The following is a 27,526-nucleotide window of genomic DNA, read 5'->3' as shown; positions in this document are numbered from 1 at the left end:
CGAATATCTGTCTTCCTTTCAATATATCCATTACGCATCTTGAGGACTGCTCTCGACCAGGCTCCGTCTTGCATAATGGCAAACATTCAAAGTGCCGTCTACATTGGAGTCTGGGCCAACTGGAGTAAGCAAAGAATCGTTTTTTTAAAGTGCTTAATACTAATCAGTTTCTACGTGCAGGCATAGGACCAGTGCTAGGCAAGACTCTCACTATCCCTCAATCCCAAGGATATCTTTTAGTCGCGTTCCTTGGTTTATTTGTGAAATTTGCTGGCGATCAACTCTGGCAGATTCTGCGATTCGTTCTCCATCAACAGCGGTCAAGCGGTGAGCCTCAAGATGGCCTTTATTATCAAATACAAGCTATTCTGAGGAACTCGCCAATGGGGATAGGAATATCATGGAAGTTTGCGCAACTGATACGCGCTTGGTCTCCCAAATCTCACCAAACGTTGCGGAGGACCTTGCCGTATGTGGCTTATGGTCTCTTCCATGTCGCTGCAATTGGCGCGGCCGGTTTATTCTCATCTCGAGTTGTCTCCATGAACGATGCAGCTCTGGTGCGATCACCATTTTGTGGGTGGATGGCTGAACCTGTTGGGGACTATAATTTGCTTCTGAACCAGTTCGACAGAACCCAGTTCGAAACTTATGTGTCGCTCCTCTCCTCCTATCATCGCAGCATCAAATCTAGCGCCGAATATGCCCGTATCTGCTACGATAATACATCGACTGCAAACGCAATGTGCCAACAATATTCTAGCTCGCGCTTAGAACCAAAAATCAATTTCACGGCCACGTGTCCATTCACTGAGGAACTCTGTCTTGATGACGCTGTCCATATCGATACAGGATATATTGATTCACACGAGGATTTGGGGATCAATGGCCAACCAGGTGATCGAATTCAGTTCAGAAAAGAGATGACTTGCGCCCCCATTGATATGGAGGGAAGACTCTCAACAAACTGGACAGCAATTCCAGGTTTGCTGCCTAACGATACAATACGAGAATATTACCTTGGCTCGAACCGACATCTATCCAATGGGTCCTTGTTACCATCCAATGTTACGATAGCTCTTAGTAACTACTCCCTGATATTCCAGAGCAACGCATATGATTTATGGTATGCATTATCACTAATATCCCGGTCACTTTGGCTAATAGCGGTAGGTCAGATGTGGACTTTGCAGGAAATGACAGTACCGGCGATTTCTTATCAACTTTCTGGATAATCCCGGAGCTCCGCCGACCTCACACAGATTACACCGCCCTTGAACTCGTGAGCGAGGTAGAGTACTTGCAGAAGACTGAAGACCTGTGGTACTCGGCAACAACGCAAGAAAACCTCTTGTGGCAAACTGACCATCCCGTGTCGGTTCTCGTATGCGCGGAGCAGTACAGCTATTGTAACATATCTCATTGCACAGATAATTCGGGTTTTTACGAGATCATGCCGACCGCTGAACGTTCGGGGCTGGTAGCTATGAACAACGCCCAATGGGCCACCTTCGAACTGGTCTGGAAAGCTGCCCAACTGAGTAACGTATACTGTATAACAGCCTTTCTTGGAAACGAAATCCTGTTAGCACAGGATCTGCTTATGGGTGGCAACTTTTTCGACTCCCCAGGTCTGCCCTCTGATCAATGGAAACAAGAAATAAAGAACATGCATGCCACGACAATGGCCATCCTTCAACAACGAGTAGTGGAATATGCCTCACCACCTAACTGGGTTCTTGGTCCAGGGCAGAGAACGACCGACTTCTTAATAAAACCTAACACCACCCTGTCGCAAAACCTCTGCCGGAATATTAAGATCCGTGCATCTAACGTCGCTGCATTCAGCGTAATCGGCATAATTAGTATTCTCGCCGCTGGAGCAGTGTTAACGCTTGTCAATTTCTTCTTAACGGATATCGTCTGTTGGTTCTATAAGCGCAAAGCGGGAGATGTTCTTGGAATTTGTGAGAGGGAATGGAGGGATGCTGAGTTGCTTCAGATGCAAAGGCGGATGTTTGAGGGACAGGGCATTGTTACTTGGGAAGGACATAATGACGACGTACCAGTGACGCGAGAAAGTGGGCAAAGGTTTTGATGGGAAGAGAGGGTTTCATACTCTACCCCTTACAAAGTCAACGGAGGGTTGCCATTTCGGGGTTCACGTATATCGGGTTATTAACTGCAGCAGAAATTTTCTTTTAATAAATAGTAAATAAGTTCCAGAATTAGAATTTAATCCCGCTTTTCTACTATTAACAAGTTCTTTAATTAATTATATTAAACTTAATATTAGTATTTAATAATATCAATCTAAGAGCAAGATATAAATCTTTATAATATAAAATTATAAATTATATAAGTAAAATATAAAAAGAATATATACTTTAAATATTATATAATTATATTATATTTAAGAAAACTTTAATATTTTTTATAAAATAATTTCTTATATTAAAGCTAAAAATTTTAATTAAAAGTTTTAAAGAAATTATAATAATATAAGTATTATATAAGTATTATTATAATGTAAGTATTATTATAATATAAGTATTATTATAATATAAGTATTATTATAATATAAGTATTATTATAATATAAGTATTATTATAATATAAGTATTATAATATAAAGTATTATTATAATATAAGTATTATTATAATATAAGTATTATTATAATATAAGTATTATTATAATATAAGTATTATTATAATATAAGTATTATTATAATATAAGTATTATTATAATATAAGTATTATTATAATATAAGTATTATTATAATCTTATTTAATAATTAGAATCTAAAAGTAAGAAGTTTTAATAGGAAAAAGATATATATTAATTGTGGATTACGGTTATAGGAATTAAAGAAAACCTTATTTCGTTTTCTCAAAAAGGGTACTTTAGAAATTCTAAAGAGGAATTAAGTTTTATTATTTTTCGTAGTAAATTATTTCAAATTAAACTACTAAGAAAATTCGCTTACAAACTCGCAGCAGAACGGATAGCGCCAAGACGCTGGAACTGGGAGGTCTTATGGGCACTTTAGCGATCAAGCTCCTGTAATTGCAGGGGCATGCCTTAGAAATATCTTTTAATCTATGAAACGCCTTACAGGGTTTAAGTCTATAGTTATAGGGACTCCTAGCGATTGCCTCCACTATAATCCGAACCTGTGGCAGTCGAATAGTATATCTCGGCCTGGCATGCCCTGAAGTCGCATGACTTTATGCCGCGATATCCGTATTGGCTTACTCTCCAAAGGGAAAAGTTATTGGGACAAAGAGCTTGTTAAATACATTGGCGCCTTCGTGGGGTTCGAATAAAGGTCAGCCCTTGGCACCATTTCAGGTACTCCCTTTCTAAGAAAGGGTGCGTACGGTGACCTTGTCAATGACAATGACTATGAGGCTGAATTTGAGCTTTTAGATAAATATCTAGAAGGGATAGTCCTTACCTATGATGACGATCAGAATGTTCACAATCCTCTGCCACGGCGTTTTGGAAAGGGAAGAGATTGCTATGGAGAGGTCTACACATTGTTTAGGAAGATGGACTAGGATGAGGATGTTGGTCAAAGGACACCAGCTGATCCACGTTTTCCGCATGGGATGAGACATTTTAATCATTTGGCACCGCGTACCTATGTGTTTACCCAAATGATGAACGAGGAGGTGTTGAAAGTTTTCTCGGAATGAGCGGAGATGGTGGGTCTTGGATTATGCTGCTTCTAGGGTGGCAACTTACATATACGGTTGTTTCGGGTGTCAATAAGCCTCGAGGGCAATAGCGAGAGTGTACTATTGTAGACGTACAGCGGATTGATGCCATAGACCTGCCACAATCAGTCACGAGGTATGTGAATAATAATACAGTGATGACCGCATTTTACCTAAGTGGGCACTTCTTAAATGTCTGTAATTGATTGAATGTGACTCAATTCGACTCGTGTCTTAATAATCAAGGCTAAACACAGCCTCTGCCAAGCCCTTGTTCTCAACTCCCCTTTCCCTTCTTCCCTATTCGTCAGCCACCCTAACAACAATCTTCTTCGTACTTCCCTTCCTATTGTTGTAGACGTCCAATGCCTTCAATACCTCCTTAAATCCCACAGCACCAACGACCTCATACTCTATTGGCTTCAGCTTTCCATTTCCTAGCAGTTTTTCAAGCTGCGGAATGAAAGCGGCAATCTCAGCTGTCACTTCTCGCTGGTGCTCGTCTCCTGACTTGCCAATAGCTCCGAGTGTAACTAGATCGATTTCGATGCCTTCTACTAGATCGATTGGTATCCTTTATTTTGTGAGCTCGGTACGGACTTACTAGTCCGTTGAGGATTAGAAGGAACTTACCAATCATTGGTGGTGGAAAAATACTTGGGCTTGGCGTTTGGATCTCCATGCTTGGCTAAAGCAGCCATGCCCACCTCAGCACCGAAAGCACTTGCATCAAAGACTCGGAGAAATTTGCCTCCTGTGATGAGAGCAATTTCTTTGAGCTGGTCTTCGGGCGGGAGGCGATGGCTATATGTTGCGTCGGCGCCGAGGGATTCTACAAGCTTGGATCTCTGTCAGCATGCTTTTATCAGAGTTGGGTGCAAAGGGTACCTTAATAGCGCTTGGGGGACAAGCTGCTAGCACTTTATACCCACATAGATGGGCAATCTGTACAGTCCATCAGCTCAACAGCCATCTTCAACTGGAAGAAATGCATACCTGCACAGCAAACGACCCAACTGCGCCAGCGGCGCCAATAATGATTACCCACTCAGAACTATCATCGACTTTCTTTGGTACCAGAGACATCTTCAGCCCTCGAATCAGTCCAAGGCAAGCCGTCTATCCTCCATTAGCACCCTTGTGATCTACTCTCTTTCACCAGAATCTCACCAAAACCCCGACACCAACTGTGGCAGCCTCCTCCAAACTTAAGTTCCCCTCATTCTTGAACGCAAGATTCTCATCCATGAGGAACTTCCGCTTCTCAGTAACCTATTCTTCAGAGGGCTGCATTCTTTTTCGGCTTACGAATTCCTGAAAAGTACCGTACCCAGCATGGCCAAGTCTGGTACACCCAAACACCTTATCCCCAATCTTGAACTTGCTTACTCCCTCGCCGACCTCAGCGACTACCCCAGAAGCATCGCATCCCAGGACAATGGGCCACGAGAGGACTAGCATTCCTGTGCCTTGCATGAAGGGTTCTCTTTACGGCTGTTATCAGATACCGTTGAAATGGAATGGAATCAAGGAAAGCATAGACAGTACGAGCTTCGCACTCACACCGGATTGATGGCAGTCACCAGAGACTTGACCAGGATTTGATTCTTCTCCGGGGAAGGCTTGACGATCTCTTCCACGTAGTCGTACGACCCACCCACTTTTTCAACCTGGATCCCTTTCATCTTCACTTTGGTGTCCAATTTTTGAGCTCGGTGATGAGTGTGTTGGAAGAATCGAGGCTCGCAGGTGTCAAGTGCCTGGGGTGAGGAGCAGTAATGCCTGAAATAGTCTAAAAGGGACTGCAACTCGGAGGAACTTTACACGTGCTTATACAAAATCGTCAAGGCATAGCTGCATCTCTTACTGGATGCCTGCTTTGCACAACCTTTTCTTTTTCGTGACTTGCGAATCATGAAGGAATGTGGTGCGGAATTCGCACCAAATGAACGCCACAAAACGCCAATCTGCGGGTTTGGATAAACTCCAACTGAGAGTGAGAGCCACGGCATTTCTGATTTGTGGGTGCTCTTAACCCCGCGATTTGCCAAGAGAAAAGGCTCAGGAGGATATGAAGGATCGTTTAGTCACTCTCTTGCAGATGTGAATCAAATGTGGAAAGCAGATCGGTGGGTTGTAATTTGTAATTATACTCCTCTTGCAACCGCCTGCATTCCCGATCCCTTTCGAGTGTAAAGCTGAGCGCAGTGATTCGTTTCGGCTGGGAACCAATCACCGATTTGAAGTAGGCGACAAGCCTCAAATAGGGGTTTGGATTCTTAAATTCACACCGCAACACCAATCATCTTAGTGACGTTTCTCCTTTCCTCACCGTGTATCAACTGGAACATCAAATTCCACGTGGGCAATTTTCTCAGCATCAAAACGAGATATGCTCAGTCGAATATGGCGCATTTAGCTGCCAAATATTCTTCACAGGCTCCTGTAATGTGCCGCTCGAAACTATCTTGCCGATGGTTTGAGATCAGACAGTTTTGTCTCCAGCCTAAGCACAATATAACGGGATCAGGAGGTTGTTGAGTTGGCAGGTCGCTGACCTTTTAACGTGGGGCGAGCAGTATCTACAGCCGTACGAGTTACACTGCTTGCAACCAATGAGCAGGTAGTCTCGTTGGAAATCGAAGTATGTTTGCGGATGGAAGAAATGGTTAGGAACCAGAGCTGCCTTGTCGCCCGTGGTACAACTTTAGAGGATATCATCCCAGTCCAGTATAATTTGATGACATTATAATCACGCGCGCAAGCATAGCAGGAACTGATGCGTTTGAGTAAGCCCCAGGAGCGTCCCCATCGAGGCCTTGTCGCTGGTGTTTTGGCCAGGAATGTCAGACGATTGTTAGATCCAGACAGCGTGATTTTCACATCAGGAGTCAGAACTCCTTGAGAAGCTGTAGAACAATGTGAATGTTCTTTGCACAGAAACCTGGCATTTGTATATGGCTGGTCGTTCCGCAATCTGAATGGGAGGGGGCTATTTGCTCAGTTGAGAAATATTCTATGGAATTCAATGCCAGAGCAGACGCTTGCCCAACAACTCTTCTTCCACCGAATGCTGAAATAGCTCTTCTTTCATCATTGACTTTTGCTAATCCGAGCTCTAAACAAATTAATCAAAGGGGAGCAGAATCCTTGATACCCGGGGCATGTACGCCTTACACATACCTTTCAATACCATGTCCTCGGACTGCACATGTAACCACACGGCGTAATTGAATGAGAAATTTCTAATGGACAAGCATAAACACTACCAATAACCGGACCATCGATAGCCGGGGTGATACATAAAGGAGCTGCTACCACTGCTGATGGTCGAAGTATAGTGATTTCATTGATCACAAGGATCCTGGCAGTGCGATGATGGGGTTGATAGCAAGAAAAGATGAGCTTCAAAGATTGGCGATTGAGAAGAATAATTATAGTACCGCGTAGTTGGAATAGGCGTTAATGAGAGCTAGATGGGTGATGTAATGTTGAAAAGTTTTTTCCAGAGTCTCCGAAGAAATATGGTGGGAATAAGGGCTGTTTAATAAACCTCTTAAGATTAGCTCACTCCGTTCCCTGATGTAAACTGGAGTTTCTGCTGAATAGGTTAAACCGGAGGCAAGGTTCCTTATGCTTTCTTTAACCCGGACCGCGCATACCCCCTAACGAGCCCTGGAACAGCTGGGATCACTTTTACAATTTCGAATAACGACTGAACTTTGAACTAAAAAAGGAAAGAAAAAAGATTTGATTGGTAGATGGGGAATAATAATTGAACCTAGTTAAGGGGGAACCTAACACCGTCTAACATTCTCTGTGGACTAGCCATGTTTGACGGTTGTTTGTTCATATGCACACCGCCTGGCAGCCACGTTGGCAAGAAGTGCATGTAAATTTAGATAGTTGCAGATGTATTATAATGTTAAAAAAGTTTTCGACACAACGAGAGGCAATAAAACCCTTGCATCATTTTCCCAAGTCCAAACTACCTCTCCTCTTGAGTGTAAGTGTAGTTAGTTGTAACTCGCAAACCGTAGCGGTAAAGAATGACCTGTTAAGTTCGCATTCTCCATAAAATGCGTGAACCCTTTCTCCTCTTCATCGGAGAGGTAAACATCAAAGCACCCAAATTTCTTCCATATATTTCAACCTCTTCATGCCAGGTATGGAAACAATATCGTCACCCTGTTTCAACAACCATGCTAGAGCAAGTTGAGCCACAGAGCAACTCTTCTTGCCAGCCAAAGTCTTGAACTCGCTGACGATCCTGAAATTCTTGCGCCGGTTGCCTCCTTGACTCCCAACCTCCACCTTGGGAGACCAGGTTGAATTAGAAAATCGTTGCTCTAGCTCTCAAAAATAATCTCGACTTCATGAAAGACTACTGTAGCGCTCTATTGAAGATACGCCGTACATTGACCCCAAACTCCGTACCATATCTCCTGCATTTAATTCCACAACCATCAAACCTTCTCCTCGCCACTCGTACCCCCCGCAACCTCGTCAGACTCTTTCCTCAAATATCGCCCCGGGTGAAAGACATTAAACAACAACATCGCCACCGCAATCGGGGCAAACTCCAAGCAAGCGAAGAAATCCTCATGCGTAAACAAGTACGCCTTAACACCCTGCGCCACCTCTGCCAACCGAAAGCAAGTCCTCACATATACCAACATCGTCGCTGCCACGAATGCAAAAATGAATGCTCTCAACCCCAAAAGGGCGTTCCGGCTCCTCCACAGAACAACACCCAGTAAGATCAGGAAGATGAAGAACGAGAAGACCTGAACGGCCAGTCCAGCCATCAGTATGTTCTTGCCAGTCGTAGGATCCTTGTCCTTCGACTCCGCAGCGCCAATCATCGCAGCCCCACAGATCTGCACCACGGTCATCACGGCATCGGAACTAATAAACACGCCCAGAACTAACTTCGGCGGGATGGGACTGTATTTCTTCCCGACCTTATTTATTAACACCGAGAGGACGGCGTAGATGGCAGCGGAGAGGAAGACCGGAGCCGTGACGATGAAGAAGTACTGGAGCACGAACCAGATCAAGGAATATGGGTCTTGACGTGCGGAGAGGGACCGAAAGACATATCCGAGGACTTCGAGGATAAGGGCGATGGGTATGGTACACAGGTAGAGCGTCCTGTAGCGGATAATTTGGTAGGCGTGCAAGACCAGGGAGAGCGTAAAGAGGAGGGCGGCGAGGAGTGCGATGGCAAAGGAGGGGTGATAACCGTAGATTATTATTGGGGCACTTGGAGAGTGTTAGCTGGCTATATGCTTGTGTTTGGGGAAGTAGAATAGAACTACTCTTGAGAGCCGTTTGGGTCGGGCCAGTTAGGGTCGATGTATCCGTTCGAATGGCTTTGTGCAGACATGATTGGACGAGGTTGGAGAGGTGCTTTGGCGTTTTAGTGCCTAGGGGAGCTGCTATTGCTCAGTTGATGAAATTTAGGTCGCTCTTGTTGAAGGTAAAGCTGTTAATATACCTTCAGTCTCGGTATCTGCCTATTTGCGACACCGATCTTATCTCCGGTACCTTCAAGGTTGAATTCAAGAAGTAAAAAGTGAAGCTGGAGTTAACACCACAGAAAATATAGCCGTCACTTTATGCGCTTGATTACGTAGTCAACCTGGGTTGAGATGAACGTAGTTGGTCAGGCTTGATTGGCTTGTCTCAAGCTGAGCCTGCAGCCTTCTCGCTAAGCAAACCTCTTTGAGCCCCTTGGAAGGCTGAGTGCAGCCACTGTAGCACAAGGCTATGTTTGCGTCGTAATCAGGCCGCAATCGCTTGAGATTAGTGGCATTGGCGAAAGCTGATTCGATGGAAATGATCGGTGGTTGTTGAAAAAAGTTGGACTTTGGTCGGACTTCCGTTGAGACATCGGGGGGTAGGCTGGTAGCTGGCTCCGAACCCCCTGTTCTTCAGCCGTCTCGGCTTTGGGAAACCTCGAAATATAGAGCTTCGGAAGCTTTGCTCTCTGGTTTGAAGGTGATCTCCATTCAGCTCAAACCCCTTCATCGGAGGACTCGTCATCATCGTTAATGCCGTGCATTTCGACATTAGATGGGGTAATTCTCTCCGTCCTCTAATGGATAGACATCAGTGCCATAGGTCTCATTCAGTCCGACTCGCTGCACGATTGCCTCGTTTTCCATCCTCACCCATGTCTCAACTTCCATCTCCTTGCCAAAGCTCAATTTCAAGTTCCGACTTCCACGGTTCCTGCTCTCAAGAAACCCTAGTCAGCATACTTCTTTGGGTATTATCAGGAGTAGATTGTCCCAAGAGCAATTGGGTAGCCATTGCTACAAGCTGATTTGATAATCGGAAGAGTTGGAATTACCAGTTACCATAACCACCGTATCCTGTGTGTTTGGAGAAGCACACGTGAGGAGTACTTCCGTTGTTCACGACACCAGCGACATTGGGCCAGTTTGCACACCACGCATCGCCATGGTCGTGACCCGAATAGACCGAATGCAGACCCGGTGTGTTGACCAAGGCCTGCATGAACGGAACATCTTGCATCCCATCCCCCTCAGCTGCGAGCGGAACATCATCATTCAATCCCGGGAAATGTATGGATTCTTCTCCAGCATTGGCAAGAAGATTGTTTTGTACAGTCAAAAAAGCAGTCGGTGGGATATGGACAAATGCCAGAGATGGGAGGCTCTTGCCCCATTTTTTCTTGAGAATTGCTTGTTCGGCTAGAAACCAAACTGCGATAGATGGCTCGACCCAATTGGGGATATTTTGTGAGCCCGCGGGTGCTTGGAATTCAGACCCACCCTGGCTGTCGAAGAACCAAAGAATCGCGATGGGAGTACCGTTGCAATCCTTCTCTTGAGCGTAGAGAGGTAGGTAGTAGTTCGTGATTCCTGGAATCCCAACCGGAGAATGCTGAGTGTAAGACAAGAAGTACTTGTCTTCTTCTTTGAAGAGTGCTTCGCGGGAGAGATTGAATTGTGAGTCGTGGTTTCCGTAAGTGGAACTCCATCGCACATTGTGCTTCACCAACGGCTTGACGACAACATCCAGATATTTGGTGGAGTTCGTGAGGAACGTGTTCTCGCCGGTGATGAGATCCCCATCTGTCTAAGTCAGCCACGTGCTGCTTGAGTGAGTGGTTGAGTGGGTAGATAGGTGGGGTTGTACTCAAAATCACAAAATCCGGATCTTCAAACCCCAAGATATCATTCATGACGCGTGTGGAGTTCACGTCTTGATTGATCCCCCAGCCATCTTCCTCCTCACCATAATGCAGATCAGCGAATATCGCGATGTGGAACTCATTGTGGGCGTTGAGCCGGAGGAGTGGTTGTTGTGCAGCTTTTGAGTAGGTCGCCGTGGATGAGAAGCGTGGCACTGCAGCCAACCACCGTGAGACCAGGGTAAGGAAAAACATGATGTTGAAGCCGACGGCGACCTCGATGAGGAGCGGTGGGGCATGCATATTTTATATAGCAGTCCCCACATAGCGTTGAATTGATAATTAGTAAGATTCGGAGCTGATGCTTGATGAAGAAGGTTAATGAGGTTCAGACGGAGCGTGACGAGTTCACTCAGCCTGATTGGCCGAAAGGAAAATCACGTGGAAGTCCTAGGACATGCCTACGAAAATCTAAGCACACAAGATCAGAGATAGCGAATAGGATTAAAATATCTTGATTATCTTTTGCATGTGTCACAGAGTATGTGAGAATCTATGTTCAGTGTTCACGTGCCGCTCCCCCCTTTTCATGCTTCGCCTAATTCGGCGGTGCAAGTTTGCACAGCCATCCAGTGCCGGCGAATCGAGTAGCGGAATACGTCCCTCCGCATGTGTCTCCAGTGTTAGGGTCATGTGATTGCGCGCTGGTAGCGTGGAACAGGGGCTTAAGAAGTATTTATAGAAGGAGACACTCTCTGCTTCTCTCTCTTTCTTCCTTCTCTTTACTTTCAGTTACTTCACAATACAGTTGGAACCATCATACCTTCTGCCCTTGTTCCTCACTACCTTGAATCCATAATATCCAGAGCGCATAGTCTGCGACACAGTCTAGCACGAGTGAGGTGTGAGTGCTGCAGACACCGCGTTCGCTTCCCAGATATCCATCTCTGCACAGCATGAACCGTATCCTCCTACACCAGCATTTTGGTCATTGCTTGATGCCTCCCAGCCGCCGATGTTGCTCTAAAGGTAATCCGTTAGGATATTAGTTGCAGATGTGCCTTTAGTAACGAATTCGAGCTTCAGCGAATTGCCACTAGTGGCGGCTCCGTATGTTGCCTTGTAGTCGGCGCCTTCGAGGGCACAATCTGTTGCGCAACTCTTGTTGTCGGCGCCTAAATTTCAAATTCCGGAATCAGCATCTTCCTGTACAGAATTGCAGGAGCGAACCATGTTTGAGAGTTTACTCCCAAAACCTCTGTGAATTGCAACAACCCCCTGGATATGTAGAGCAGGCAATACACGGGCCCGGTATACTCACATAGGGTTGTATTCCAGGTATTGCCGGTGTAGCAATTGGTATAGCTCCCACTAGTCTTATCATGGAGCCATCTCCAATTGAAATTAATAACAACCTTGCCAGTCTTACTCGTGCAACTCCCTGGCGCCGTACATGTTTGCCATGTCATAGTCGGGTGAGTCTCCTTTGGTAGCCAAACTCACTTTCATTCCCACACAAAGTGGTACTCTCGAAACTCCAGCACAGAGGTCCGTTGATATGCTTGAAGCAGGGAGAGATTATCAGGGCGAAGTACCAGCCAGTCGTAAATTAAACACCGGGTCTCTGGAGGTGCCATTTCACTCGTTCTTCTGATTCTTTTGCGCTGCTCATCGGTGACTGATAGAGGACCATAGTATAGAACATTATTCTCGAAATCTAGAAATACGCCAGAGCCAAATCCAATTATTATAAAGCAAGGGTATCCGAAATCGAACTAACTCAATTTGCAAAGCCATTATCGGTTCACCATCTCATGTCATATCTCATAGCATCATTACATACAAATTTGCCCTTCGTCAATTATTCAAAATGCTGCATCTCACTAGTCACGGTAATCAACCGTCGATGATCCAAGCTGGCTAACATCTTCTTCTGAAGCGTACCCATTGTATGCCGGTTGTAGGTACCGTGGTGATAATTTATGTTCCAGATCAGAGAGTGGACCTCGCTCCCTGACAACTCTTCGACTGGATGAAATTCGCTGGGTCGAGGCCGGGAGTTCAAACGCTCTATTTTGCCTTATGGGGTCTTCGGGCTCCGATTCCGTGTTGAATCTCGCGCGCCTTTGAGCTCGAAGCATGTCCCTTACATTTGAGCTGTCATGATAGGTTCCACCGCGTGATGTTGCCGTCATGGCTAAACTTGGGCTGGAATCCCATGATCGATTGGACGGCGTTTGTCTTGGCGGCTGTAAGGAGGTTCGTCGACTTTCTCTTGGGACTTCGATTTGACGCGGACTTTCGGCATCTAGCTCAATGCGGTCAGAGGTACCACGTCTGCCATCATTTCGTGAAGGTCCCCCGCCATGTGCTGTAGATCCAGGCACAGGGGAGCTATGGCGTTTGGCTTCGGCCATCGGTTCACGTTCTTGTTGCCTTTTGCTCGATTCTGGTCGAGTAGGTAGTTCGAACCTGATAGTCGGTGGTGATGTCTGTCTAGCCTGATACTGCGTTTTCAACGACCCCGCCATGCTGTCAGCTAATATATCGCTGTTATTAAAGCCTGGTGATGGAGCCTGGGGGTACGCTCCAAGGGGTACTGTTGGCATGTTAGTGTTTGTAGTAATAAAATGAGGTTTTCTTTGAAGTTAACAAGAATAAAAAGCCATACCATCGAGTTCTGCTCCAATTACTCGTCTCGAAGGTAATATATCGCTGTTGCTAAGGCTTGATGGTGGAGCCTGGCGGTACGGTCCAAGGGGTGCTGCTGGTATGTTAGCGGCTGTAGTAATAAAATGAGGTTTATTGTGAAGGTAACATAATGAAAGGCCATACCATCGAGTTCTGCTCCAATCACTCGTCTCCATTCACCGCCAAGGGCACTTCTACTTCGCTCGGGATCGGAGAAGCTCCTGGATGCCTGTGGTCGTAGACCTTGACCAAATGTCTGAGGGTCGCAATCAGTTGACGCTCGCATTCTGCGCTCTCTTCTTAGCGTATGTTGTGTTTTATGTGTGCGCACACCACTACTTGACGAAGTTTTGGGAACTCCTAAACGAAGTTAGTCTAGACCCCACAAGAGGTTATCTCAAAATCGTACTTCCAGATGACGCCTCTGATACGAGCGTCCTCGGAAACCCACTGAGGGGATATGGCAATGGTTCCCCCGGGCCGGACCCAGTCGGTATAAGAAATAAAACAATATTCACGCGGGCGGTACGAGAGGACAGCATGATGTCAAAGGTGCTCATGTCAAACGCGCCTTGTTCTTTCATCCGTTTGATGATCTCAGAACTAAGATCTAACTTTTTTCCAAATCAGCAGGTTGAAGTGGAGGGTGGCTACAAATATATACCTGTTGCTTGGGAGCATGATACGTGTCCTCGGATATCTCAAAATAGGGTTGAAACCCTGGTCTCTGCTGAAGCAAGAAGTAGTCGCCAAATGCACGTAGATAGCCCCCGAGTCGACAGAGAATTCGACCTTTGCAAGGTCAGCAAATTGAGAGATCTACATATTGTAATGGCGTCATAGGTTTGTTACCTGTGCACTTGAAACGAGTTGCTCCTTCTGGGCTGGGGGGATTTGTCATGTCAAAATAAAAGCTGCTAGAGATCAATGATCGGCCAACATCCTGTATAGTTAACCTTTCCCTTCTAAGTGCTCTTCTTGTATCATCTCGCAGTGATTCCATCTGGCTGATCGCATCAAGCTCGGGGGGTTTGGAGCCAATGTTGGGATTGATTCTGATGTAACGATCTTCTGTAGTGCTAGTAGTATTACTGCTGAGGAAATCCCTCCATGATACCTCGGCATCAAGTATATTGTCCAATCTGCCATTCTAAGAAGAATTCAGCCAAGAACTATCGCAGCAGTTGGGGATATGAAAATATTTTCGGGTCACGAACCGCTGCATTGAACAATTGATACCATCTTGGAAATAGAATTTTTGGTCCTCGGCTGCTATGATGATGCCCTGTCAATCCTCTCAACGCCTTTTTAGGAAATTGGTACTAACCTGGGTTCCGAGTTTTCCAATTCATCCTCTAAGTCTCGAATGTCCTTGTCCAGCTGCCGGGCATCTTTGCTTGTGCCGATGGAGAGAAAAATGTCGGGGGCATGGTCTGCGACATCTGGCCAGAGAACCTTGCGTTCTTGTTGGGCAATTCTTGCTGGATTGTTGTTGTAGAATGCCCCATCAAAATATGAACGTCGTGTTGCCGGGTGATAGAATGTCTTGAAGTATGGTGGGGCTGCAGCTGTAGCGGCTGCTGCCTCCCAATACTTCAGTTCTGAGGAGGGGTCATCCGGTCTTTGGAACTCGTATAGCTTCTTCGATCTTCTTCGCTTTCCGGATCCTACGCTGCTGCTTCGGTTGTAATTTGCGATGATGACTGCTTTTCGCCCTTCTTCATTAGTGGATGTCATAGCTACCTTAGGCGTATATAATGTATCGTCTTCTCGTCGTCCACCAAATAGGGATTTGTACCCAAGAGACCTTTTCAAGGCATCGTAAAGCTGATTTGTCTTATAAATGCTCCCATGGCTAAGCGTTCGCAGCTGCCGGAGACCAGGGATGCTGTGCAGTGCGCGGGGAGTGAATGCCTGGCGACAAAGGGTTCGAAACTCACGGATGCATTTATCGATGGTCCAATTTCATCCGAGTGCCAGAGCAATTATGCCCCCGGTGCTTGTGGATTTTAGATCACGAAAAGGAACATATCAGAGATTTCATCTCACCTTGTGCCAACAATGAGGTCGAAAAATGCCCGGATCGGTATTCCATCTCCGACGACTTTTTGAATTGCGCGCAGAACCTCCAACTCTACTATGCTGCGAATGCCACCGCTGCCTAGTATTAGCAAGAATCAAGAAACCAAGCCCACACTTATCAGTGTGTCAAAACCAATTCTCAGGGCATTGATTATTAAGATTGACAAGAATGTAAGTTACAGCTATATCATGAAATGATACCAGGGATAAACAATCGATATCTACTGAAATATCGTTGTTGATAAAGGACAGTAGGGAAGCTTACCCATCGAGACAAAGCACACGAACCCCTGCCAAATCTGGCTTAAAACGGATAACACAACCATCTCTCCAGGAGCTATCGTCGGAGTGTAGCGGGCAGCGGTCTAAAATATATTCAGAACTATTCAGAGATCTGCCATAATCCTTGACACATGGGGTACACAGAACATGGCCGCACGGAAGCGAGTGTTGCGGGATTCCCATGAGACATGAAAAGCAGACGGTATGGCTTTGGAAGTCTTTAGCCGTATCAAAAGCACGGTAGAAACGATCCATGGCCGTTTTATGAAGTCGGAGTGCGGGGTTCTCGTCTGAGACGGCCTGATCTCGTAGTTCTCCGAGTTTCCTTTGGCACGATACAATATCCCTATCGAGATTTTCGGCCCAGATATCACAATATCCATCGTACGTAAAGTCGGATTGATAGGATCCTGAAGCGATGATTCTGCCTCTTTGGTCCTGATGCCCTTTCGACTCGTGTGCCGAACGTGTATTTACACATCTCCCCCTGTCATTCGCAAAGGTACAAGGCGAATAATACTTGCAGTATTCTTGAAGAGCATAATGAAAGTAGTCGTCGTAGTCGGTTATATGATCGTATGGTAGCCCTGGACATAATTAGGTCTTTCGTTTTTCGTTCAAGGGTGCGCCAGCTTCGTCGATATTCTTACCTTTCCGATGACGAACACAGTCCAGTAACACACTCGAAGCCACAAAGCAGCTGAGCATATGAAATATCTCCTTCCCGTCCTCTTCAGGGTCTTGCTTGTGAAGAGAAATAGCCAGCTGGAGAATATGCCCACCAAAATTCTGTGGAATGGGCTAAAGTTGATGTGAGTGTGGGAAGTGGTTCTTCCGTTTTTGCAACTTACATTATTTCGTCGCGAAATCTCGATGAAATTGAATGGGGTCTGCAAATCTCGAGTGAAGTGATCGAAAGCAGAGTGCAAGAATATGCTGAGCTCATCGGAATTCGAGAGCATATTTGCTCGACGTTTTGCATTGAACGATTCCTTACAGCAAGTGTTGATCGCATGTCCTAAAGCGCCGATCTGCCTGTCAAGTAAAGTATAGCGGCCTTCGGCGGGAATTCGAACCACACTGAACGAAGAGTAGTAACATCTAATCAGGTCATCGATCGAATCAATGCGCCAACCCTTAGACGACCAACTTTGCGCTAGGTTCTTGAAGTAGGTCTTCTTTTGCAGACTTGGTCGGACAGACCGAAGAAGGTTCTCAGTAGCATAGTCAACATCCCACTCCTGTTGCGTTGCTACATTCACTGTTGCCGCGTTCACTACAATTACCAATTGAGGCAATGTTGGTTGGTTAACAGAGGTCTCGAGGGATGCCGCGCCCCATTCAATGAGCCTCACGAGGCCAGTTTTCTCAAAGGTCCTATGGGATTGTTAGAAAGTAGTAAATTAAAGGAATAATCAACCCCAGGATTGTTGGCTGAGCCTAGTCGACTTACTTTTCGTTTCTCAAGACAAATACCACAACATCCGAAAAGGTATACAGCAGTCTTGGATATAGTTCCAATACTATATATGGCCTTTCTCGTTGCTCTGCCGAGCGTGCCCACTCCAGGATCCGTTTTCCCCCTCCCCTCGTGCGGTGTAGTTTTGACTTTCGTCTACTCGGTGCACCTATAGGTATCTCTTCTCCGGCATCCAAGCCCTCAGCGTCGGCATAGAATTGTGGTCTAGAACTGGGGTATGTCCTTGGATCAGCATAGAGGTGTACATCGGCCGACGTCGGTGCGCGGCTGTGTATTGAAGAGCCGACGACAGGGGAAGCATAGGATGCAAGATTCGATTGGGTCTCAGCGTGATCAATGAGCATCTTAATCAGAGTACTCTTGCCAGCATTGGTCTGTCCGATGAACGATACCAATTGAGGGTATTTGGGGCCATCGTGGAATGGACACTGTGCGACGAGTGAGTTGTATATACCACCGTCCAGGAGGCAGGGCTGGTGGGATCGGTTCTTGCTAATACCTGCCGCAGAGCCATGTGGTGAGTTGCAGATTCTCTTATGCTCTCGATTCTTAAGTCTTGAGAGTGGTTGTGGATGAGGCAAGCTTACCAAACCATGTTGTCTCGAGGTCGGCTGCATGCAGCCGCTCTAACTCATCTTCGGTCACAGGCGGATTCAAGATCTCTCGCAGCCGGTCATGGCGGCGGGAGTCTGTTTTCTCATGAGGTTGCCCATCACGCGCCGTTGCCCCGTCGCGGTGCCCAGGGACAACTGGCCAGCAGCCGTCACAAATCCGAGTTGAACAGTCCACACACCACCACAATCCGGCAGAAGATCCTGTGCACGATTGGAAATTGAAGCCGCAATCTTGATTGTAATGTTGTGGTTGTGCGGTCGAGGTGGCCATGGTGTTTTGCGCGACGTTCGATTGCTTGAAGGACGAGGGTGAGCAAACGCGCTCCTTCCAGAGGCAGGGCAAGCCACCTCCCCCACGAAAAAAAAAAGGAAAATGACAACCCCCCAACCTCCCCCCAGGTGTCGATTGGGGGTGTATATAGGGAGCGCTCAAAATTCGCTGGGGAGCAACCCCGTACTAACACGTGATTTGACGCGTTGGCACGTTGACATCTGAAATTCGTGTAATTCGATGAGTCGGCTCCTCAGCCCCGTGAAGAATATCCCTATTTATTTATCCACCTCAGCGATAGCTACAATATACTCTCGTGACCTTCTCCATTTGAACTTCTTGTTGCCTTTCGCCTGTCAATCCTCAATTTGAGGAACTATTAATTATGCCGGAAACCAGTTGCACCCAGTATCAACACTTCGTACCATAATTCCTCCTGAGGAACTTTTCTCATCCTTACAGGCCGCAGAAGATGACCGCAAGAAACCAAAGCGTTCAAAGCGCAAGGACCAGAAAAGAATATACTATGGTGGACGTGTTGTCAACACTATCGATTTGTCAGAGGATTTGCCTGTCCTATGCGAGGCACGGGCAAATCGTATCCTCAGTCAAATGGACATCTATCGAGACACGAGCAGTCCATTTTCCGAGCAACAGCATCGAACACAATTCTCCAGGCAACGGAGCTGCAACCCCACAACTATTACGACGCCACCGCAAGGGTCTGAACGCCACATGCGATTTCAACATTCATAACTTTTCCTATACACAACAAAAAGCCTCTATTTAAACACTAATATGATCCCTAGGATGGGTACTATACATATATCTGTTTTCGTACTTCGGTGGTGCGTTGTGGTTGTAACATAAGGTAGTAAAGTTGAGATCCCTGCAAGTGGCGTCGTAGTACTTATAGGCTGCACCTCCGTAGAGAGTCAAGCCAGCATCGTCTCCCGCAAGATCACCAAGGCTTTTGAGCAAAACGAGAAGGAACTGTGGCTAACGTGCGAGGAGAGAGATCTCGTCGCAAATTCCTGTTTCTTCTCAAGTATCGCGGATCAACATTTCATCAGCGCTTTTACCACGACAACGCGGAGTGTTTACCAGGCCGACGACTGGGAGTTGTTGCGGGAATACATGTCAGAGAGGGATTCAAGCAGCCGACGGATGTTTGGTTCTATAATCTGAGAACAATTCTAGAATTGCGTATGGATCCTGAGGGAGAATGGATAAAGGACCTTCCAAAGCGTATGTGGTTCACTATACACGCTCAACGCATGTACTTGGCTATTTGCACACCGTCTAACCCAGCGATGAGTTCATCCTCACTGATAACTGCTATAGCGTCTTCGAAGGACCGAGTTGCTTTGTAACTGACAAAACCACCGGAAGGTCAAAGGTGGATCTCATACCCCCCTCCATGAATTTGCACCCGTATCCCCAAAATTGATAATTGTCCCGAGAAGTTGCGTGCTACCCACCCTGGAGGAGGAACCTGTTTGGAGGGAGGAGCCTACTCCTGAGGTTCAAGATTACGAAGGCTTTCGACTCAAGATATTAGAAATGAGACGATTTTGTTCTAAAGTCATTAAGGACAACTGGAAGCACGATACCGATGATGAGTTTATGCAGATCTATAAGTCTTTGGCTAAAGCACCCCTCCTGAATTCCTTAAAATATATTGTTAGTCATTAAGCTGATCTATCAGGCGGATCAGAAGGAACTCTTCTTGAAAAACATATATTGATCGGGCCAGGCTAATGTGGAAGTTGCGAGTCAAGATCGAAGCTTGGTCACAAGGCCTGGATGAGTCTCTGCGCCGGCGGAACCGCCGGCTCCTAATAGAGAGCTATCTTCCGCTTCCACCATAGCGAGGATGGTTATTTATGAAGCAGAATAGAGTCGCGTTCTTGGAACTTTCGAAGGGGTTTGGAACGGAGATTGAATTTGACGATTGTTTTCAGGGACCGGAAAATACCATTGCTAGAGGAAAGTATCTACTGTCTACTTTTATGCAAAATGTATTGACTAAAATAGCTTCTCATATCATAAAGTCCGAAAGGCTAGCTCAGCTTATCTACAAAGCTACCATGAACGATTTAAAGCCAAAGGAGCAACCAGGAATCAATCTGTGGGCTAAAATCAACAAACTCAACATACATGGATTCAAGCAAATTATGCTGTTGAGGCAGCTCGCTTCCAGTGAACCTGGTATGTTTCCCCGAGGTATTTAACAGGTTATCCTTACGTCTAACAATCGGAATAGAATACATTTGTGGCTGCGGTAAGCTGGTCAGTAAATTTTTAAAGTGACCATCTATTCTAACTTGTCGGCAGGTATCGATGAGACGGAGCAGCTCGCTCGAAATCAACAGCTGGAAGTCCTAAAAGAGGGCGTTTAAACCCGGGAAGCATCCGGATATTCTATTCTCGGGGAGCGCGAGAAAATCGAGCTCCTGACGAGAATAAAAACAAGATTGAAATTTGTGAAAGTATTGAGTGGGAAGTTAGAGCGATCTTTATTGGACGCTTTAAAGGAGGTATTCCTTGAGATTGTATTCGTAACTCCGATATAATCGAATAGGTGGTTTCGAGTCTATATTGTGGAGAGGTAAACTTGAAAGACTTAAATCGGATAGAGACCTCTTTGGGAACCCGTTTTAAATCCTTACCAATTTCGTCGGCAAATGTTGCCTAGAAACAGAGCTATGAGCAGGACGCAAAAGCAAGTAGCAAATGGCAGAGTGTACGTACAGACACTCTTGGGTCGGAAGACATTTACCTTGACTATTCACAGCACTTGAGGTCTGGAAGCAAAATGACTCAATATACGCATAAAACATTCATTGTCGTCAAAATTAAGGTGAACTTAGGTAAGGTTTTGGAAATCTCCGGATCGACGTGCTAAAAATAGGGTCGATCGTCTGCGGAATAGCGCGAGCTTAGAGGGGCAACTAATGCCAGGGGTTGCTCGATTGCGCGCCGAGACCAGCAAAACCAACTTTTGTTTGCAGGAGTTTCATTCGAAAACGCGCGATGGCCTCAAACCACCCAAGCACCACAGCGGCGCCCGAGGCCCGTATCAAAGCACCAATGATGGGTGATGCAGAGGTATTTGCAGCGCCTGCTCCGTCTGCTCCCCTTTCCCTGTTTCTGGTCCTCAGCATCAGACCATCGCTCGTTGTGGTCGGCCCCTCTGCCCAGGCATGCAGCTACCAATAGCTTCAGTGTGCCAACGCAGCAGCTAAGGCGCAGTACCTCGTAAAGGTGGACAGCCCGAACGCCTCCTCGACCTTTTCGATTCACTTGATCCTTTGCTTTTTTCACCATTTATTTATCCTCATCTCTGCTTGCTTGCAATCTATTGCATCTAATCTAGCATGGGCACAACATCTACAATGGCTCTGCCTTCTTCCCTCTTGGCGGGGATCTTGCTATTCTCCAACCTACGACTCACCTCCGCACAAACAGACAATGGCAACGAATGCTCTTGCTTTCGAACGAATGGCTCTTCGGCCGGATACTTCACATACCATCGCTTTCACGACTGGAGAAATATCGCCATCGCGGCGAACCCCCCAGCAGCCATCTCCAGCGAGATCAATGCAACCGCTGCATTCGCAACCTCAAATTTCTTCATCAGCGATGCGTGGACAGGCGATTGGACAACCCAGAACTGGAATAACAGCGACAGTAGGGGATCTTCAGATGCTACCATCCTAATGATCAACTCCCCAAACAATGTCTACATCGGTACCCCTCCCTCCCTTCCCCTCCCCATCCCAATTGACTTACCAGAAGCAGAGAAAAGCAACGACACTTCCCCCGATTACACCTCCTACCTAACCCTCCGCACCAAGCGTCTTCCCGACTTCCAATCCGCGGCAGAAGTCGACTCCAATCAAAAGAACTTCCAATACCTCTCCGCCCGCTTCCTCGCCCGCGTAATCGGCTCCCCCGGCGCCTGCGCAGGCATGTTCACCTACCTGCCCAACAACAACGCGCAACTGATCCAAGAAGCCGACATCGAGATCCTGACCGGCGGACCACGAGACATGGTGCAGTACACAAACCAACCCTCCAACGACAAGAACGGTAATCCATACCCTCAAGCAACTGTTAATTCCACGAACCCGGGGATCAGGGATTGGACGCTGTGGAATACGTATAGGTTGGATTGGATGCCGAAGATGACGAGTTGGTATGTGAATGGGCTGAAGGTGGCGCAGATTGGCTTCCAGGCTCCCCGGGACCCGAGTAGTTTGATACTGAATATGTGGAGTGACGGGGGCGGGTGGACGGGGAATATGAGTCTTTATGATGAGGCGTACTTGCAGATTCAGTGGATGGAGGTGGTGTATAATACGAGTGGGACATATGCTGGGACGAGCAAAAGGGATGAGCATGGTGTTGGGGGTTTGCTGGAGAAGAGGAAGGGCACGCCGGGGTGCAAGGTTGTGTGTGGTGTGGATGAGAAGGTTAATGTCACCGGGACGCCGGCGCTGCTTTATAATAATACGGGGATGGCGTCGACGTGGAGAGGGGAGGGAATGGGCGAGCTGGCTTGGATACCGGCGGTATTGGTGGGAGGTGCTTTGTTTGGATATCTTTGAGGGGAGATGCACATATGGATCTGGGTATCTGGCGTTTTTGGACGGGGGTAAATAAAAGGAGCAGTATCTTGAGTGTGGATTAATGGAGCAAACAGCACGTTGATGTTTCACATGGTTCTGTCCTCAATTCTCTACAGACCTCCATATCCCTTATTCCTCGCAGCGCGGTTCTTTCCAGGTTTCTGCTTTATTCTTTCAACCACACTGTGCACCATTCGTTTCGAGGAAGTCTCCCCTCGGCCTCCGGATCTGATTCAGTTACCAGAACACACTACTCTCCCTATAACTCGCCGATGCCGAGTTCCTCGTCCCCTCCTAGAGAGAGGGTCGGCGACTACTTCGCTAAAGCCACCAATCACAACATTGACGCCGACGATCAATCATCTCGTTCAGCCTGCCTTTCGTGCTTTCCATGCGGACGGGTTGATTGGTTTGACTGCACTACACGGCGATTTCCGTATCCTCGTCATAGGTACCTCGATGCATGAAGAGGGGCCTCCCTACATAGAGGGAGATGCCTCTGACAAGATCAACAACCTGTCGGCGTCGTCAAGTACGCTGATCAGTGATCACTCTACTCTTCCATACCTGCATCTCATCTCTTGATGTCAAGAATCATCTTTTCTGGATGACTTGAGGGCGAGGATAGCTAGCTACCATCCTTGGTTATACAACTGTCGTTAAATCAGTTCCAGCAATAATCTCAGCTTCAGCAACGCACGCATGGTTTCTTGGCAAGGGGCCAGGAGTGAGAAGAACCATCTCATATCATTATGGTCCGGTGCCGCGCACAAGCAAACTACAACGTCCTCGAATCCATCAAGATCGCAGACTCATCGCAGCGCATGGATGCTGTGGGTCGATATTAGTATGGCCATAAAAACGGCGCCAAGACCTCGGCGCGGCGTCCGCTGCTGGGCGCTTCCACTGAGAGTGAGAGATCGCTATCCATTGCGTGTATGTATGGATGTCGAAGCCTGGGGTACAGCGAACGCGAGCGAAATGGCGTGACCAGAACGCCGAGGCCTCGTCCGAGATCTGGTGTTGCGGATGAAGTTGGATGTGAAAGGGGAAGGAAGTGCAGCGACTAGGAACTTCATAAACCATGTTGTGAAAAGAGATCCAGATGAAACCTTGGTAAAACAAAGTGTCCCCACAGCCCAGAGGCAAAGTTCTCCCCTTGTGGAGTGGAGATGGGAAATCTGCATGTCCTGCTTGGAGGAGGGGATAATGAGAGGACGGGCTTAGGGTTGGCTGAGGGGGGTGTTCAGGGAGGCTGGGTTAGAAAAAGGTTGAGGTGGTGTAAGACTTGATCAAGGCGCACAACCGTCAAATCTTTGTGCAAGAGAAAGTCTCTTCATTACCAAGTCACAGGGGTTAAAGTATTTGGGCAGTCTTATCTTTTCTTCCCTCACTATCTGCCGATTTGAAGACATCCAAAACCGCTAACAAGCTAGACGAAGGCATTCTCTCCCACAATATCCTCGTCGCCCTCCATTCAGACACGTACGACCTCCCCACTACAAACCCCAGATCCAATATGAGCGCCACTGCTTAGTCCCAGCATCCCATGTCCGCCGCTGAATAGGCCGTAAGCCACTCGTGTTGCCAGCTGGAGGAGCATATGCCGACGCACCAGCTACACTGGTATCTCTCATAGGAGCAGAAGCACCTCCACCTCCACTCACCGGAGGTTGTGGACGGGGCGTCTGGGTCGAATTCTCGAGGATTGAGTCGACTTCAATTGCACCAGTCTTACCAAGTCGCTCTGACTTCGTAACAGAATGGGGTTCGGGAGAAGAATACTCGTTGCGAGATAGTTGTGCGCGACCCAGCATGCTGAAAGAAAGAGGGCCTTGATCGGTGATGTCCTCCCAGCCTCCGCCATCTTTGGTCGTTGATTGAGGGACATGAGCTTGCGGGTATGGAAGGGCTGGTGGTAAGGGTTGGTCGGGTCGATAGACTCCATGTGGTTCTCCTCCGTATCCTTGCTCATCTTGTTCATGGAAGCCTAAGGGCCGAGCCAACGGTTCTGGACGAGGTTTGGGACTCTGCCACATTTCTGTTGCTCCTTTGAAGTGCCGAGCTGGTTGTGGGGAGTGGAGCTCTGGTGTCTGCCAAGGATTGAGATCATCTGTCGCAGGAGCTGCGCTTGTTGGTCGATGAAGGTCTCCAAAACCTAAACCAGGTGGGAGACGTAAATCAAATGTCTGAGGAGTCTGTGGTTCTCGAAGAGCGAGATCCCGCTGCTGCAGTTCGGTGCCTTGAAGTGGTGGTCGTGTTGGTTGAGTCTGATTGCCACCCATCGTTCCATCTCCTGCCTCCTCGATCCCGCCTAGCTGGCGATTCGGGATCAATTGCTGAGGTCCAGCTCTGTTATGTGGCAGCCAAAATTCTCCACGCCCATACTGAGCTGGCCTACTATCAGCCCAGGGGGTACAAAGAAAAGCGGGAGCGTCTGGTGTTGCATGTCCAAACAGTCTCTGTTGTCGAAGAAATTTTGGAGGGACCCCTGGAGGAATGCTCCGCGATTGTTGATATCCCACTGGCAAGTTTGGTGGAAAGCCCAACTCACCGCGACAATGGTCCTGGAGCCGAGTTATTTCCTCCTCCTCCTGGTTACACCATCTGTCGATGCCGCCATCTCCCACACCTCCAAAAACAGACGGTTTCGGTTCGTCCTCGTCCCGAATTGGTCTTGTGTTTGGCTGCTGCGGCCGACTCGGAATCCCCATCACATCATAAAACTTGCTCGAAAACGAATCCTCGACAAATCCAGGTTCTTGATTCCTCCTATCCGTAACCCTCTTGCTCACCTCCCCGAGTTCCTCATTATCCTTCGGCCCCTTGACCCAAAACTGAAGAAACCAAACAGAATCTTTATGAACAGGACAAAGAACAGTCATCCATACATCTTCCAAGTACATAAAGCCGCCGAACTTTCCACCTCCTTCGTTCAGAAACCATCTGAGGCAATCTAAATTGTTTCCTCGGCTTCCGTTCTCAACATGGAGTACTTCTACCAGACCGCCTGGGACGGGTGGGTCAGGGAGGAAGTATCGCGCAGCCCCCCATTGATTCGGTCCGAGCATGGGAGCGGTCTGCCCTTTGCACAGACGGATCACGAAGTCGTGTTCTGTCAATGGCTTTATAGGGGTTGTAGGTGGTAGCTGACCAGCTGGGAGGGAGATGGCCAGGGCGAGAAAATCGAGAAGGCAGGCGTAGGAGCGGGGGTAGTGTTCTTGTGTGTGGAAGGGGGGCTGGGCGAGGATGTGGGAGCAACAGAAGGGTGGTGTTCTGTATGCCATTTTCCGTTACTGTTTGGGTTGAGGTACAAATTCGTGGTGGAAAGTAAGTGGGAAGAAGAAAGCTGCCCTTAAAGAACGAACTTTGTATCTTTCAATTAGCTGGAGAATTTGGGGGGAAATACGGGCTGGTGAATAGGCAAATTTAACAAGCAGTAAATATTCGTCATCCTCTTAGCTAAATTCCTTAATGTCGCATCTTCAAATACAAGAAAGGCAAAATGTCTTCGTTCATCACAACCCTTTCTTCCAAGACTCAATATACAACATTTTGTCTCCCTGCACACTTCACCTCACAACCAACCTCCCTCGGTGCCCTACACTCACCCCTCTCTTGGTTCCTCTTCTCCACTTCAACCGTAGTCTCCCAACTCTCTTCTATACCATTGATTGTAGTGGGGGACGGTATTAGTAACCCTGCATACGAAGACGCACACCCCTGGAACGCCCCCTCGCCCTCCTCACAACATCAACCTCATCCTCTCCCATCCATTTTTCAAGTGCCGCCTTCCCACCTTTTCTCTCTCTCTGTCTTCATTAACAATTCCTGTTCCTCTCCGTCTCCCAAAAAACCTTCCGAAATTTACTCCCAGCTCCTAGCCTGGCACCCAAGACCCCTCCACCACCACCAAGGCCCTGCGCTTGAGCACTCAACCTCTCCTGCTTGTCCAGCCGCAGGAACAATCTCGTCGGCTCATCGCCACCAACAACATACACCGCCTCCAACTTCTTCAGCCCTACAATCAACTGCCCCACCATAGTTCTTCGCTCGATTGTCATAGCCCCATGCATCAGTAGGGTTGCCTACAACTCTGCGTAGTTCTAATCCTTCAACGTGATAGCGAATCCGCTTAATCCTCTGGGCCTCCTCCCTCGCCACGAAATCAGTGACATCAAGTCGCACGCTCGGTGGTATCATGGAGAAACGGCCGGGCAGGCTCAAGATATCGATTGAGGGACGGAGATAGATTGTTTCTAGCACGGGTGGCTCTAGGGGGAAGGAATCGAGAAAGAGCCCGGTACGCCGGAGTGGTATTGCGGCGGCGGCGGGGTGTGCTTATAGGTGGATTGGGAAGAGGTGGACGCGGTGGAGGAGGGGAAAGTGAAGCTGTGCTACGCTCTGGAGTTTCTGGAAGGCTTGTGTGGCAGGTAAAGGGAGGATCCAGGTTTCCTCCGTATCGGGGGTTTCTGGGGTCCAGAAGGCGAGGTTAAGACAGGGTCTTCGGGAGGCGGGGCTGAGGATGTCGGCTTCTAGTGTGAGGGGGAGGTCAGGGAAGAGGTGAAATGTTGTTGCCAATTTTTTA

General features: G+C 47.5%; 11 protein-coding genes across 11 annotated transcripts; 3 read left to right on the top strand and 8 right to left on the bottom strand.

The window, feature by feature from the left end:
* Positions 1-75: 75 nt before the first annotated feature.
* On the top strand, positions 76-2,098 carry K444DRAFT_629361 (uncharacterized protein; the record flags this gene model as incomplete). The annotated part of the gene is made up of 3 exons (XM_024883044.1): positions 76-124; positions 181-1,126; positions 1,174-2,098. The coding sequence occupies 3 exons, from the start codon at positions 76-78 to the stop codon at positions 2,096-2,098; spliced, it is 1,920 nt and encodes a 639-aa protein (XP_024737304.1).
* Positions 2,099-3,900: 1,802 nt separating this feature from the next.
* K444DRAFT_588963 (GroES-like protein) lies at positions 3,901-5,460 on the bottom strand. Its single transcript, XM_024878080.1, has 7 exons — positions 5,283-5,460; positions 5,028-5,205; positions 4,890-4,973; positions 4,716-4,838; positions 4,608-4,664; positions 4,353-4,558; positions 3,901-4,293 (listed from the first exon to the last, which is right to left on the bottom strand). The coding sequence occupies exons 1-7, from the start codon at positions 5,402-5,404 to the stop codon at positions 4,020-4,022; spliced, it is 1,044 nt and encodes a 347-aa protein (XP_024737303.1). The 5' UTR covers positions 5,405-5,460; the 3' UTR covers positions 3,901-4,019.
* A 2,402-nt stretch (positions 5,461-7,862) lies between these two features.
* K444DRAFT_510545 (uncharacterized protein) lies at positions 7,863-8,018 on the bottom strand (the record flags this gene model as incomplete). Its single annotated transcript, XM_024873443.1, has 1 exon — positions 7,863-8,018. A coding segment is annotated over one exon (156 nt), but the record flags the coding sequence as incomplete, so codon positions are not given.
* Positions 8,019-8,185: 167 nt separating this feature from the next.
* Positions 8,186-9,108, bottom strand: K444DRAFT_643007 (RTA1-domain-containing protein; the record flags this gene model as incomplete). The annotated part of the gene is made up of 2 exons (XM_024884806.1): positions 8,186-8,984; positions 9,041-9,108. 2 exons carry the CDS (start codon positions 9,106-9,108, stop codon positions 8,186-8,188), a joined length of 867 nt encoding a protein of 288 aa, XP_024737301.1.
* Positions 9,109-9,793: 685 nt separating this feature from the next.
* K444DRAFT_643006 (calcineurin-like phosphoesterase) lies at positions 9,794-11,139 on the bottom strand (the record flags this gene model as incomplete). Its single annotated transcript, XM_024884805.1, has 3 exons — positions 9,794-9,956; positions 10,078-10,825; positions 10,890-11,139. The coding sequence occupies 3 exons, from the start codon at positions 11,137-11,139 to the stop codon at positions 9,794-9,796; spliced, it is 1,161 nt and encodes a 386-aa protein (XP_024737300.1).
* Positions 11,140-11,925: 786 nt separating this feature from the next.
* On the bottom strand, positions 11,926-12,242 carry K444DRAFT_498959 (glycoside hydrolase family 7 protein; the record flags this gene model as incomplete). The annotated part of the gene is made up of 2 exons (XM_024873316.1): positions 11,926-12,059; positions 12,206-12,242. Coding segments are annotated over 2 exons (171 nt in total), but the record flags the coding sequence as incomplete, so codon positions are not given.
* Positions 12,243-12,516: 274 nt separating this feature from the next.
* K444DRAFT_392065 (FabD/lysophospholipase-like protein) lies at positions 12,517-15,466 on the bottom strand. Its single transcript, XM_024872449.1, has 8 exons — positions 14,903-15,466; positions 14,793-14,847; positions 14,428-14,725; positions 14,240-14,367; positions 13,985-14,189; positions 13,720-13,935; positions 13,556-13,648; positions 12,517-13,483 (listed from the first exon to the last, which is right to left on the bottom strand). The coding sequence occupies exons 1-8, from the start codon at positions 15,310-15,312 to the stop codon at positions 12,768-12,770; spliced, it is 2,121 nt and encodes a 706-aa protein (XP_024737298.1). The 5' UTR covers positions 15,313-15,466; the 3' UTR covers positions 12,517-12,767.
* Positions 15,467-18,483, bottom strand: K444DRAFT_392064 (uncharacterized protein). Its single transcript, XM_024872448.1, has 6 exons — positions 18,007-18,483; positions 17,393-17,918; positions 16,791-17,316; positions 16,590-16,740; positions 15,923-16,526; positions 15,467-15,732 (listed from the first exon to the last, which is right to left on the bottom strand). The coding sequence occupies exons 1-6, from the start codon at positions 18,302-18,304 to the stop codon at positions 15,621-15,623; spliced, it is 2,217 nt and encodes a 738-aa protein (XP_024737297.1). The 5' UTR covers positions 18,305-18,483; the 3' UTR covers positions 15,467-15,620.
* Positions 18,484-21,318: 2,835 nt separating this feature from the next.
* K444DRAFT_560926 (glycoside hydrolase family 16 protein) lies at positions 21,319-23,157 on the top strand. Its single transcript, XM_024876916.1, has 2 exons — positions 21,319-22,057; positions 22,109-23,157. The coding sequence occupies exons 1-2, from the start codon at positions 21,685-21,687 to the stop codon at positions 22,915-22,917; spliced, it is 1,182 nt and encodes a 393-aa protein (XP_024737296.1). The 5' UTR covers positions 21,319-21,684; the 3' UTR covers positions 22,918-23,157.
* Positions 23,158-24,183: 1,026 nt separating this feature from the next.
* On the bottom strand, positions 24,184-26,334 carry K444DRAFT_392014 (uncharacterized protein). The gene has a single exon (XM_024872447.1). The coding sequence runs from the start codon at positions 26,223-26,225 to the stop codon at positions 24,438-24,440; it is 1,788 nt and encodes a 595-aa protein (XP_024737295.1). The 5' UTR covers positions 26,226-26,334; the 3' UTR covers positions 24,184-24,437.
* Positions 26,335-27,253, top strand: K444DRAFT_392007 (uncharacterized protein). Its single transcript, XM_024872446.1, has one exon. It carries the CDS (start codon positions 26,444-26,446, stop codon positions 26,981-26,983), a length of 540 nt encoding a protein of 179 aa, XP_024737294.1. The 5' UTR covers positions 26,335-26,443; the 3' UTR covers positions 26,984-27,253.
* The last annotated feature ends 273 nt before the right edge of the window (positions 27,254-27,526 follow it).

This window comes from Hyaloscypha bicolor (genome assembly GCF_002865645.1).
Source record: "Hyaloscypha bicolor E unplaced genomic scaffold K444scaffold_60, whole genome shotgun sequence".
Taxonomy (NCBI): Eukaryota; Fungi; Ascomycota; class Leotiomycetes; order Helotiales; family Hyaloscyphaceae; genus Hyaloscypha; species Hyaloscypha bicolor.
This window is presented reverse-complemented; position numbering and strand designations above follow the sequence as displayed.